The 14,259-nt window shown below is 43.4% G+C and overlaps 1 protein-coding gene across 2 annotated transcripts in view; it reads left to right on the top strand.

Moving 5' to 3' along the window:
- Trap1 (TNF receptor associated protein 1) overlaps positions 1 to 14,259 on the top strand; it is a 53,139-nt gene that overhangs the window by 11,479 nt on the left and 27,401 nt on the right. For both annotated transcript variants that reach the window (XM_087202979.1, XM_004864762.4), the window contains exons 2-3: positions 13,167 to 13,331; positions 14,060 to 14,142. In XM_087202979.1, the coding sequence (XP_087059105.1) occupies positions 13,167 to 13,331; positions 14,060 to 14,142 (248 nt within the window). The remainder of the gene's footprint in view (positions 1 to 13,166; positions 13,332 to 14,059; positions 14,143 to 14,259) is intronic.

The following is a 14,259-nucleotide window of genomic DNA, read 5'->3' as shown; positions in this document are numbered from 1 at the left end:
GTCATGTTATTTTCCTGTTGTTGGTTCCTTTTTCTCCCCTCTCTGTTTAATGGCTTGCCTTGTCCAGTGGATTCATTCTTTTGGGGTTCATGGAATTGTAGTCCTTGTTATCTCTTTCTGGAATGTCCTCGAGAACATTTTGGAGTGCTGGTTTGGTGGTCATGCATTTCTTTGTGTGTTCTTTGTGATGGAAGTGTATTATTTCTCCATCAATTTTGAAAGATAGTTTTGCAGAGTACATCAGTCTGGGTTGGAGGTTTTCTTTTAGGGCTTGAAATACTTCAACTTTTCCTTGACTAGAGGGTTTGTGTTGAGAAGTCTGCTGTAATTCTGATGGGCTTTCCTTTATAGGTGATTTGTTTCTTTTTTCTAACAGCTTTTAATATTCTGTTCTTGTGTTGAATTTCAAGAATCTTGACTATTACGTGTTTTGGTGTAGGTTTTCTTGATCATGGCTAATTGGAGTTCTATATGCCTCACTTATCTGTATGTCAAATTCTTTTTTCCTGCTTGGGAAGTTTTCTGCCATTACTTCTGAGAACAGGTTTTTTAAATGTCTTTTGTGCTATCTCCTGCTTTTTCCTTGACTCTGATCAATCTTATGTCATTCTTCTGTTTTGTTTTTTTTTTGGTGCCGGGGATGGAACTCAGATCCTTCTGCTTGCACAGATGTTATTCTTCTTCATATCATCTGGCAGCTGTTGGATTGATTTTTCATGGTCCATTGCTATTTTTTAAAAAAATCTTTTTCATAGTCGCTAACTGCAATTCTGTCTTGTATATCTGATACTCTGTCCTCACATTGGCTCATTCTGCTGTGTATGCTTTCAGTGGAATTTTTAATCTGGATATCTGTTTTAATCTGTTTTATGGATTTCATTTCTTTTCTATGTTGGGTTTCATGGTTTCCATCATTTTCCTAAGCTTCTCTGTATTTTTATGTGTATCTGCTCAAGAGTCACTAACCGTGTCTTTCATTATGGTTACCAACTCTGTAGTTTTCTGAGAAACTATTTCTACTTTGATTTTTTTCCTAGAGCCTCATTCATCTGCTTTGTTACTTCCGTTGTCACCACTTCAGAGAGTCCAGGTGGGTGGGTTTTGCTTTGTTCCACCCCACTGCTCCTTGGATTTTGCCTTTGTTGAGCTGGAATTTGGGGTTGCATCTTACTTAAGTGTCTTTTCTTTTTTAGTTTAATTCCTGGGTTGATGCTTGTAAATTGCTTATAGGAACTAGCTTTATTGCTGGTATTTAGAATCCATAGGAAATGTCTTCCAGGTGTAGCTGGTTTTTGGGTTTTGAGTCTGTTGCAAGGTTCTACCTCTTCAATTTATTGGGGATGAAAAGTTGCTACCTATTTGACTTAACCCCTAGTTCTTTGGCACTGGCCTGATGTGTTTTGATTGTTAGGCAGTCTCAGTCTCAACATACCAGGAAGAATAACTATGTCACTTTGGCTAAAGTCGTACAGTCAGCAATAACAATAGCATCAAACAAACCCTAGAAAATGACAAACTGTGGTTAACTATTAATTTGCCACCTTTAACTGTATCAACTAGATTTGTGGTTATATAAAAAAAATCTTAAACCAGAAACTTTTATACAATAAATATGCCCTCACTATGGCGATTTTACCCTCAGGGGAGAAAATTTAAAAGAGGTTAGGGGAAAAAAAAATAGAGAAATAGAAGAAGAGGAAGAGATTAGAATCAAGACTGAAGAACAAAGGAAGATTATGCAAACTTTGGGAAACTGGTGGAGAAGATAAAGAGAAGGCAGAAATAACAACAACAACAATAGCAACAAAAAACCTAGAAAAAATTTTCACACATAAGAAAAGAAGAGGCAGAGTTCAGATCTGTGTTGGTTAATCCCAGCAAACCAGCCATAGATTAACAGTGTGGTGGTGAATAGTCCCAACAAGCCTGCACCTTTAGTTCTGAAACTCAAGGTGGTTTTTGGCTGTGAGGCTAGAACCCATTTTGTCTAGCCTACAACACCCTATGTGCCCCCTGCCTGCTTGAACTTGGCTCTTTGACCTCCTGCTGATTTCAACTCAGTTCTGCCTTGCCCTTAAGGAGTCAGGCCACAGCTGCTCTGAGTTCCAAGCTCAATTGGGCTATTTTCCAAAATGGCGACTGTTAATTGCCCTCTCCTGGGGGATGTTTGAACCAGTAACTCACCAGCCACTGTGGTCCTATATGTCCACTGCTCCATTCCACTGGTGTGTTTTTTGGTTTTTGGGTTTTTTTGGTACCAGGGATCGAACTCGGGTCCTTGTGCTTGCGCAGCAGGCCACAAAACCACTGAGCTAAATCCCTAGCCCCCCACTGGTGTGTTTCTCCATGGAGGCCTCTGGGGTTGCCAGTAGTGACCATGGATCTGCAGGTTTGGGCTGCCCTTCCCATGCAGTGAGTCAGGGCTCAGGAAGAAAGCGCCACTTGCTGCCTCCTCCTTCACTGAAGTCTCATCTCTCTCTTCGCTCACCCTGTGGGGTTCAGTTCTCGCTTCAGATCCTAGGTCTGGGGGCCCTTCTTCCCTCTTCTTTCTCATGTTGCTACATTTCAGCTACTGGACACCTAATCTCAGAGAGGCTGTTTCCTTGCTGTTCAACACTCTGCCATCTTCCCGAAAGTCCTCATTATTTTCAAGAGTTGTTTTTGTTTTAAAGGGGGCTGTTACTCTGGTTGGTCAAACTGAAAACTTTCTTTTTTAATCTTTTTTTTTTTTGGTACGGGGGATCGAACTCAGGACCTTGCGCTTTCGAGGCAGGCAGCAGAACCACTGAGCTAAATCCCCAGCCCCTGAAAACTTTCTCATAGATGGCAATTTAACTCTTTTATCCTGGATGAGTTGCTTAGAGTTTGCCTACATAGGAGTGGTTCAGGGATCAGTGAGAAACTTGAGAGAATTATTTTTGCAGAATTTGAGTCTCCCTTTCTCTCAGGAATTTTCCCTCATTTTCCAGCTTCTGTTGTTCTAATTTTTCTTCTGCTTATTCCAGCCAGAAAAGGTATACATTATGTACATTTTCTATTGGATTTTTAGCATTGACCTGACCAACAACCTTCTTTCTTTTTGTGGAATTATTGTCTATGAAGTAAGAAGTATCACTTTGCCTTCAGAGTCTCCTGCTATTGTCTTTCTCCAGAGCCTTTGTGTAGTGTGAGGTTTTTTTTGTTTGTTTTTTTGGTACTGGGGATCGAACTCGGGACCTTGCTCTTTCTAGGCAGGCGGTAGCACCACTGAGCTAAATTCCCAGCCCTGTGTAGTGTGTTTTTATTTATGTTCCTAAACTCATTGGTGCTGCCTATAGGAAAGTTGGTGTGGTAGGATACAACTCAGCCAGACAGGAAGTGGCACTCTGTGCAGTAGAGTAAAAACTAAATGTGATGTTGTTCTTAACTGTTACATGTATAATTGGAAGTGGTCTGATTGGAGTGTGTAATTCTAGAAAAGCAAACAGCATATATCTCAGAGCTTGAAACATTGTATATGTCTCTATAGTGTATAATTTAAGATCCCCTTATGAAGCAAACCACAGTAAGAACAGTAAGTGATTTGTGGGAAAATAGGTGACCTTTTTAAATAGCAGAAGGACGTACAGTACCAGTGTATTTTTACTCATTTGTCTTTCTTGAGTGGCCCCGGTGAGCAGCTACATTTTTCTTTGTTTTTGTGATTTTTTGGTTTTTTGAGACAAGTTCTTGTATGTAGTTTAGGCTGGCCTTGAACTCACTATTTAGCTCAGGCTAGCCTCAAATTTGCAATGATTCTCCTGCCTCAGCCTCCAAGTGCTGAGGGTTACAGGGATGTGCCACTTTGCCTGACAAACACATTTTTCATCTCTACAACCTACAAACCAGTCTAAAAATGCCTTCAGAACAACTAGCCTTTCTGTGGGCCATCTGAGTGCTTCTGGGGCCTAGCATTGTCAAGAAAATCTCATGCCTAGTAAAAGAGCTGCTTTTGTAATAAATGCTTTGGCATACTCTGAAGTATGGTTTGTTTAATACTAAGAAATACAAGTTTGTCTTTGCCCTAATTTGATGACATAAATTATACATTTAAAAAATTAGTGGAGGGCCAGGGATTTAGCTCAGTGGTTTTGCTGCCTGCTGCGCAAGAGCAAGGACCCAAGTTCAATCCCTGGTACCAAAAAAAAAAAAATTAGTGGAAGAAATGCCACAAGCCCACCTATAGCCACAATTTTAAATAAGCATCATAAAAAATAAGTGCTGTGAATTCACAATAGGGAGAAATAACTGTGGATGGAATGGAGACCGTGAGGCCTTAACGGACCAGAGACCCCAACCCAGGTCCTGAAGTAGTTCACCTGGAAAGAAGGGATGTGATCACAGGCAGGGAAGCAGCATGAACACTGGCTGGGTGTGTGAGAGTACATGTGCATGCTTGTGTGAGAGCGAGTGCACATGTAAGTGTCTGCATGCATGAATATACATGGCTATGTGTGGTAGCACATTCAGATATTCAGTGCATCCCATTTTGTGCAATTCTAAGCCACTTGATGCTCTAACATGAGGGCATCATGGCCTGACATTGAGGTTTGTGGCTTTTCCTTTAGGATGTGGGGGAAACATGAAGACAGGATAGTGTGTTTGCTATCTGGTTCTGACAGATTTTTTGCACTTTTTTTCAGGATTGAGGATTGAACTCAGGGTCACTTTGCCACTGAACTACATCCCTAATCCTTTTAATTTTGAGACAGGATCTCACTAAGTTGTCCCTGCTGGCTGCTCACTTGTGATTCTGCTGCCTCATTTAAGCATACCACAAAATCTGACTTTTATTAGTTTGTTCTTTTCTGTGTTTGGGGTTAGTTGTTGCTGGGAATTGAACCCATGGCCTTCACACTGAGCTATATTTCCAGCTCTTTTTAATTTTTTATTTTGAGACAGAATCTTGCTAAATCACTAAGTTGTCTAGCCAGGCTTGAATTTATGATCCTCCTGCCTCCACCTCCCATGTAGCTGGGATTATAAGTATATCATAATGCTCAGCTTTTATTGGTTTATTCTTTTTTGTTTTATTTATTTATGTATGTATGTATGTACCGGGGATTGAACTCGGGACCTTGCACTTGCAAGGCAGGCATGATGTCACTGAGCTAAATCCTTGGCCCTAAGTTGTTATTTTTTTTGAGACAGGGTCTCACCATGTAGTTCAGGCTAGTCTTGAGCTCACTATGTAGCCCTGGGTGGCCTTGAGCTTGGGGAGATCCTCCTGCTTCAGCTTCCCAAGTGGTGGGATTATGGGTGTGTGCTACCATGCCCAACCATAGTGGTTTATTCTTGATTTGTTGTGTTTTTTTTTTGGTACTGGGGATCGAACTCGGGACCTTGTGCTTTCGAGGCAGGTGGTGGAACCACTGAGCTAAATCCCCCGCCCCATATCTACTTTTATTTTATTTTATTTTATTTTATTTTATTTTTTATTTTGGTTACTGGGGATCAAACTCTGGTCCTTGCACTTGCACAGCAGGCGGCGAAACCACTGAGCTAAATCCCTGGCCCTCAGATATCTACTTTTAATAGTGCTATTGATTAATCTTACCTTGAATTATGACAGAAGAGTCTTGAAGTTCCAGGCAGAAATATGGATTGCTTCTTTGTTCACTTTTTCCAACAATGAGGACTTATATCTACTCCATCATAAATAGCATGTTAAATCCATTCAAAATAAATGATGGGGGGATTACTAGAAAAAATAAAACATGAGGAATTATGTTTAGTCTTGAAGTGAAGAAGGCCTTTACAAACAAAAGACTGATTTCCTTAATGTATATATATATATATATATATATATATATATATGAAAACTTACAAATCAATACGAAAAAGATTTAAAATATAGTAGAAAAATCAGGATATCAACAGACTACTAACAAAAAATGAAACCGATATTTTAACATATGGAGGGGCTGAGGGTATAGCTCAGTGGTAGAGTGCTTGCCTTCTATGCCTGAGGCCCTGGGCTCTCCATCCCCGGAACTGCCAGAATGAATGAATGAATGAATGAGAAGTGTTTTATCTGTTCATAATAGAGAACACTGTAAACGTACAATTAAATTTTTACCTGATGGGTAGACACACCACCATCTTGGCAGGAGTATGGAGTGATGCTCACTTGAGTACATTGCTAACACAGTGTGTGTGGGTTGGAGTGACTTGGCAGCATGGACCCCAATATAAAATGCATAATCTCCAACCCAGTGATTCCACTTCTAGATGTATGTCCCTGCACAAATGAACAGACACAAGTACAGTACAAGCATATTCTTTAGAGTACCACTTTTTATTTTGAAACTTTTAGTCTTGAAATAATTTTATACTTACTGAGCTGTTACAAAATAGCACAGAGCCCCCCACCCCTAGCTTGCCATGTGATAGTGTTTTGGGTAATCCTGGTTGTATCTCCAGTCAGGGTACACTCCTCAGTCTGTCTGTGTTCCAGGACCATAACGGTTAGGAAGAGTTCTAGCCATTTATTTCACAGGATGTCCATTAATTTGGGCTTGTCCACTGTTGTCCTACAGATACATAGAAATGCAGTTTTGTCAAGAAGACAGCAGAAAGGCTGTGTCCCTCACATAACGTTGGCCCATCTCATCTGATGATAGTAGTCACCTATTCAGTGGGAACCTCTTTCTCCACTGCAGCATTACCACTTTTCTCTTAGCAATACGTATTTTGTGTGTGGAGGGAGTATTTTAAGGTTATGTAAATATTCTGTGATGAACATTCATCTGTTAACTTATATTTGCTGTAATTATGACTCTGGTGTTTTCCTGATTTGATTTTCCTGTTGTTCCTTTACATTTATTCATTTTCAAACTTGAGGAAAAACTGCCTATTCTTCTCTATTTAAGTGTGTACTAATATTTTGTTTCCTGAGTTGTAATTTATCTATTTTACTTATTGTGTTTCAGGGGATTGAACCCAGGGCCTTTGCATTGAACCACAGCCCCCAGTCTTTTTTTTTTTTTTTTTTTTTTTTTGGTACCTGGGATCGAACTCGGGACCTTGCACTTTCGAGGCAGGTGCTGGAACCACTGAGCTAAATCCCCGGCCTTTTTTTTAATGAGACAGAGTCTTGCTATATAGTTCAGCCTGGCCTTAAACTCACTATGCAGCCCAGGCTGGCCTTGAACTCATGGGAGTCCTATTGCCTCAGCCTCCTGACTGCTGGCATTACAGGCATGCGCCACCATGCCTGGCTCCCCAACCCTTTTTAATTTTTTTATTTAGAACAGAGTCTCGGGCTGGGCTTGGACTTTCAATCCTCCTGGCTCAGCCTCCCAGAATACCAGGCTTATAGGCAAGCACTACCATTTCCAACTGCTGCTTTACAGTTTCTAATCCATTGCTATGATTTAATCTTTTTCCCCAGATTGTCCCAGGCTCTATGTCAGGAGCTCCTTCAGGCTGGGCTATTGCAATACCCTTGCCCCACCCCCATCACCTCTTGAGTTCTGCATCACTTTCTCACCACATGGTACTCCAGGGTCATCTTGTGCGTCTTTAAAGACTGTCCCACTTTCCTTGGGATCAAGGGACTACCTGGCATGAGTGGACTTTCAAGGACTAACAATGGAGCAGTTCCAGGCTGCTTGCCCTAGCCTGTATGTGCCTGTTGCTTCCAGGTGTCATTACTCCTTGGCCCTCTGAGGGGTCAGAGCCTGGAAGTATGTGTATACGTACTCACCTGCAGATTCACACACTTCCACATTGATTTCTGTATCCAGTCTATGTAGACAGGAGATGCCAAATTCATATGGTGCCCCCACTAGCGACACAGCACTACTGCAAGGTACATATGCCAGACCCGTCTCTGTACATAATTCTTCCCCACCAGTGAGGAGCCAGTCCCATTCACCACCTGTATTTCCTTTCTGGGTCTTAGTGTATACCCATAGCAGTTTCAGGCTTGCTGACTCCTGTAGATGAACAGATTTATAGCCCTCATGTACCAGTTGGATGCAGTCCTTTTTTTTTGTACCAGGGCTCAAACTCAGGACCTTGCACCTGCAAGGTGCCACTGAGCTAAATCCCCAGCCCAGATGCAGTCCTTTTTGAGGTCAGTATTACAGTGTATAGTGAAAACACCATTGTCTGAAGTTGCTTAGGTTAGTTCTTGTCTTTTTTCAAGGTAGTTATGTTGTCCATAATAGTTATACAACTTTGCTGCTGTTTGTTTTCTTTTTTTTTTTTTGGAACCAGGGATTGAACTCGGGTCCTTGTGTTTGTGAGGCAGGTGTCGGAACCACTGAGCTAAATCCCTGGCCTTGTTTTCTTGTTTTGTGTTCCTACATCCCTTGCTTAGTCTTTTTTTTTTTTTTTTTTTTTTTTGTGGTTTTTCACACAGTCTTGCTGTGTAGTTCAGGCTGGGCTTGAACTCACTATGTAACCCAGGCTGGCCTCAAACTTGTGGCCATCCTCCTGCTTCAGCCTCCCAGTTGAGACAGGGTCTTGCCATGTAGTTCAGGCTGGTCTTGAACTCACTATGTATCCCAGGATGGCCTCAAACTCCTGGAAATTCTCCTGCCTCACCCTTCAAAATTTGGGGATTACAGGGATGTGCCACCACACCCAGCTCCTTGCTTAGTCTTTTTTTTTTTTTTTTTTTGGTACAGGGAATCAACTCAGGACCTTGCCCTTGCCAGACAGGCATGGTGCCACTGAGCTAAACCCCTGGCCCTCCTTGCTTAGTCTTAGTGGCTCATTTAAAACATTACTATGAGCTGGGCTTGTTGGCACATTCCTGTAATCCCAGTGCTTGGGAGGCTGAGGCAGGAGGATGGCTATGAGTTTGAGGCCAGCCCTGGGCTACATAGCAATTCAAGGCCAGCCCAAACTATATAGTGAGACCTTGTCTCAAAAAATAAAAAACAAGTAAATAAAATAAAACATTACTATGGCCGAGCACAGTGGCACATGCTTGTAATCCAGCTACTTGGGAGGCTAAGGCAGGAGGATTGAAAGTTCTCGGCCAGCCTGGGTAACTTAGTAAGACTCTGGCTCAAAAATTTTTATTTTTTAAATTTTTTATGTATTAATTTTTTTGCTACTGGGGATTGAACTCCGGGCCTTGCACTTTCGAGGCAGGCAGTAGAATCACTGAGCTATATCCCCGGCCCTCAAACATTTTTAAAAAGGGCCAGGGATGTAGCTCAGTGTGAAGACCCTAGGTTCAATCCCAATACTGGAGAGGGAGGTTACCATGGTTCTAAGAGATACATTAAAAATATACTTCTCTACTACTGTTTCCTCCCTGTTCTTTCCATTTTGTTCATACAGAATTTGGGGCTTGGATCCCCCAAAAGATGCTGGAGTCCTCTCAATCACTATGCATGGGACCTTAATTGGAAATAAGGTTTTTGCAGAGATCAAGCTAAGTTAAGGTCATTAGAGTGGGCCCTGGCCCAGTACCACTGATGTCTTCATGGGAAGATTTGAACACAGAGATTGACACACACAGAGAAAGGCAGTTGTATCTGAGGCCACAGAAGCTGGGAGAGGCCTGAAAAAGACCTTGCCTCAGCCTCATGAGGAGCCAGCCTTGACTTCAGACTGCCCACACCTTGACTTCAGACTTCTGGCCTCCATAACTGGTAGACATATGTGTGTGAGCATACACAGTACTGGAGACTGAACCCAGGGCCTTGCTCATGCTAAGCAAGTGCTGTACCACTGAGCCATGTCCCTAGCCTGAAAGATACATTGCTGTTGCTTAAGTCACCCAGTTTTTTGTGACACTTTGCTCTGGCAGCCACAGAAATTTAACGTACATCCCCTTGTTGATAACCACTCTGATTTAAATTGTGTCCCCAAGAAGATATGTTCAGGTCCTCACTCCTGTACCTATGAAGGTCACCTTAGCTGAAGGGGAGGGTATTGCAAGTAAGTCAGGTTGAGACGAGGTCACATTGGGGTATCCTGGGCCCACTCCAGGATGCCTGATGGTTTCTGTGTAAGAGGGAAACATGGACACTGCCAAGATACAGGAGAAGAAAAACCTGTGTGACAATAGAGTCTGAGACAGGATTGAGGCATCCACAGGCCACAGAATGCCATGCATGGGCTGCAGACAGCACTAGAAGTCGAGAGGTCTGACAGACTCTGAGAGCCACAGAGGGAACAAGCTCCACTACTCCTTGACCATGGGCCCAGCTTGTGCTTTGTTAACTGCCACCCTGGAAACCAGCACGGCCTGCTGGGGCTCTCGTGGGTGCTTCTTGCTACATTTATACAGATGAGCAAGAACATGGCTATTTTCTTTCATCCTTTTTCTCCCATATAGTGTATATTTATGGTCCATGTAGCTATAAATAAAACTATATGGAAAGAGCTACATACAGTAGATACCTCAACTACATAGGAACATTGTACAAAATAGCTTGTACACCTACCAGTCGGGCACTAAATACTTCTCTTACAGTGTTCACATAAAGCTCTGTATGTACTAACAGGAGTGGTCTCAACACTTGCTCTTGATTACAGTAACTATGTGTGGAAGATACTGAAATATGGAAGAGTATCCTGGCCATGAAGAAATTGCTCCTCCACTCCAAGAGCAGGTGACCAGGTGGCTCGTGGGAGGCTCCTGAACACCAAGCCCCTAAGCCTCTCCTTATTCAGTTTTTCCTGATTTCAGTTTCCTTTTGGGGTGGAATGCTTTCAGCTGAGCAAGGTGGGGAAGGAATATACTTTTCTGAGGAGGCCTGAGATGAGTCAAGGAAAGGGCCTCCCAGCAGAATGAGAGTGGGACAGAAAGAGTCAAATGGCCCTCAAGAAATCTGCTTCTTTGTGGACAGGGTAGACCAAGGATGGCTGGGCTCTGGGTGGGATCCACCAGCAGGGAAAGCCACCCTTTTCCTGTGGGGTTGTAGTGTTGCTTCTGTTGCTGGGCATGTGTATGCGAACTTAGGAAGTGCCCTCTGTGTGCCACTTGGCTCAGGGTTGGAAGGAGCATGAGGTAAGGCCTCAGTGGTAGAGCAAGAGTGGTGACCACCCAATGTGGGCACAAGGGGCATATGCACACCTGTTGGAGGGCAAGGCAGGGTTCAAGGATTATGGGATGGATGATCTGGAATCCCATCCTGGAGCTAGTTATGGTAACATGATTGTGGTCAGGAATAAAACTTCTCCCTTCTAGGAAGTAAGGAGATATAATATCAGAAGATGACTATGCAGAGGTTAGGGGATGGATCACAGGCCAGAGCACCGATGGGAAAGCTTTTGAACTCTCTGTAGTGTGAGGAATGAGGGAATGGGCCAGGGTAATGCCTGGAGGGCAGGAGAGCAGATTAAGCCACATGACCAGAGCAGGGCAGGGACAGTGACAATGCCACTGCTTGGGTGACCACCCTGAGAGGCCCATCCCTGGCCTTTCTAATGTGAAGTATAGGAAGCTGCCAAGTAGACAGTGGTCAGAGGGACCATGCATGAGTATCAGGTGTGAGGCTGTCTTAAACATCTGCAAGCACTCAGAAGAGGTAGAGCACCACCAGCTGTAACTGGTCTCTACTCCTCCCACCTGGAAGTTTCTTCAGCCATGTGTTCTGAGCCAAGCACTCAGGCTGCGTTGGTATGTGCTGGAGTCATAGTGCTGTACGTAGAACTTGAATCCAGATCCCATCCCTTCCCAGAGGCTGAACTCAGTTCTCCTTCTGACACCTTGATTTCAGACCTCACATGTCTTACAGTACTTTACAGCAGAGGCCAGACACCTCACATCCTCAGGTATACGCTTGGTGCTATCCTTGGCAAGCAGCAAGGCATTGTGGCTCCCCAGGCCCTGCTGCTGGGCATCCCTGAGACCCTTTCTCCCCTGTCCCCATAGCTGGCTCTGCCTGGGAACAGAGGCCCACTGCGGGGTACAAGGACTCTCACACCCTGGCCTGGTGTGAACTGTAATTCTCTAATACCAAATATCACTTAATTCCAGAAGGAATGGCTCAAAATTTTTTTTTAACTGTATAGTAAAGTGGGCCCAGAGAATTGGGTCCAGTGAACAAAATATTTAACCTAGGTAGAAATTGAATATTATCTCAATTGGGGGTAACATTTTCAATGTTTTCTTCACAGACATAAAGTCCAGGGTTCTGTTATTTATAAGAATAAGCCAAAAGAATAGGTGAGTTTTTAATTATCTTTTAGGGATATAGAAGCTAATATATTAACACCTCCCTCCCCCATACCGGGAATCAAAATCAGGACCTTTTGCTTGCCAGGCAGGCACAGTGCCACTGAGCTACATCCCTGGCCCTTGATATATAAATTTTGATGTTTCCTTTTTTTTTTTTTTGGTACCGGGGATCAAACTTGGGACCTTGCACTTGCGATGCAGATGCCGAACCACTGAGCTAACTCCCTGGCCCTATTGGTATATAAATTTTTAAAGCCTATTTATTTCTAGTCATTCTGCATTGTTCCTTTCCATCCACTACAGATTTGCAAGGAAGAACACTGCATTCATTTAGGTTTAGCTGTCCAAAAGGAAAGTCCTACTGAACGTCCTTGAGACCAGTGTCGATTGGACATCTGCTAAGTGGCTCTGGGGCCCTGACCTGCTGGCATCTGGGGCTAGCGAGTGGTGCCAGGACTCAGTTCATGCTGCTGGGTAGAGTGCAGGGTCTGTGTGGTGTCTGTGGCACCAAAGGCTGAGGATGAGTATAGACAGCACCAGGTGGGGACACATCAGCTTCAGCATATGAGCTGCATCTCCCCTCACTGTGCTTTTTTCAGGAGGCTTCTGGGCCGTTGGGGCTGTGCAGGAAGTCTGCTAAGTGAGTATGATCCTCTGCCTTGTTGCCAGGTAGAACAGAGAATTAGCTGCTTTTCAGTAAAACACCCACTTGATACTTGACAAGTGTAAGGAAATGTTACCAGATGTCATCACTTTTCAATCTTCTTTTGTTTTTTGGGTTTTTTTTGTACTGGGGACTGAACTCACGACCTTGTGCTTGTGAGGCAGGCGCCGTGCCACTGAGCTAAATCCCCAGCCCACTTTTCATTCTTCTTTTGAACAGCCTGACTTAGAGAAATCCACATTAATCTCTGCTCTGAAGACTAAAAGTGGATATATTAGGACATTCTGCTCCTGAATATTAATTTTCATCCTTTCTGCATGTTTGTCTTTTCAGGAAAGCCAGTTCTGTGTCCTCAGAGGTCTACAGTCCAGTTCAGGAGCCCCTGGCAACAACTGTCTTCTAGCTTCTATGCAAGACAACTATACAGCACACAGGCTGCTGAGGACAAGAAGGAGGAGCCCCTGCACTCCATCATAAGCAGCTCAGAGGTGGTGCAGGGTAGGTATTTGGCCATAGCTGACCTGTGTAGCCTTTCTTGGTTCACCACCAGCTTACAAGGGACAGGTTTAAAGTAGTGGCAGTGCTTCCTGTCCCTAGGAGCACTCAGGTGTGGGTTGTCCTAGATTACAGTATCCATTTCCCTCCCAGCAAGGAACTTCTGGTTTTCTCTGGGTGCATCTCACCCTCTCTGGTGGTAACACAGGAATCTGCCCAGTGGCAGTACATGGCACATCTGCTAGTAATCAGGAAAGCTGGACAGGAAATGAGCATTGGCTCCACTTGGCAGGACTGTATTCTGCATTGTGGAAAGGCAGGCTCTTGAGCCAGGCCCAAAGGAGCTCCATTTCTGGCTTTTAGATGAAAAGAAGTGTTAAAAAGAAAAGTGAGGCTTTCTTGTTATTTTGCTTTCTAATTTATTGAAACACTACTTTGTTTTTTAATAGCATGGGATCTGGTTGTTAGGACAGGCCTGCATGAGCTCTCTCACAAGAACTGTCATCCATTAGAGGTGCATTTGGCCTCAGCTGAGAAAGGAACCACTTGGTATCCTGCTCCTGAGACCCTCTCACCTGAGAAACTTTGTTCCTGTCAACTTTTGTCTTTGTTTGCTCTTCAAATATGTTTAAAATTCAGAACCTTAAACCTCCTTTTGAATAGTATGTAGCATGTTCTTCCACAAATACAGAATGGAAATTTTATTGGTTGTGTCTGTGATTCATTACCAGGTTCCATCTCCAAACACGAATTCCAGGCAGAGACAAAGAAGCTGTTGGACATTGTGGCCTGTTCCTTGTACTCAGAAAAAGAGGTAGTATGCATGTTTACAACTCCCAGGGCTAGCAAGGGTTCTGGCAGAACTTTCAAACCATCCTAGGGAAACAAAGCATCCTGCATTAGCTGTGAAAATTTGTTAGGCTGTGGACAG

This window comes from Heterocephalus glaber, unplaced genomic scaffold (genome assembly GCF_053883595.1).
Source record: "Heterocephalus glaber isolate CG9 unplaced genomic scaffold, H.glaber_assembly_v1.0 deba00001781, whole genome shotgun sequence".
Lineage (NCBI taxonomy): Eukaryota > Metazoa > Chordata > Mammalia > Rodentia > Bathyergidae > Heterocephalus > Heterocephalus glaber.
This window is presented reverse-complemented; position numbering and strand designations above follow the sequence as displayed.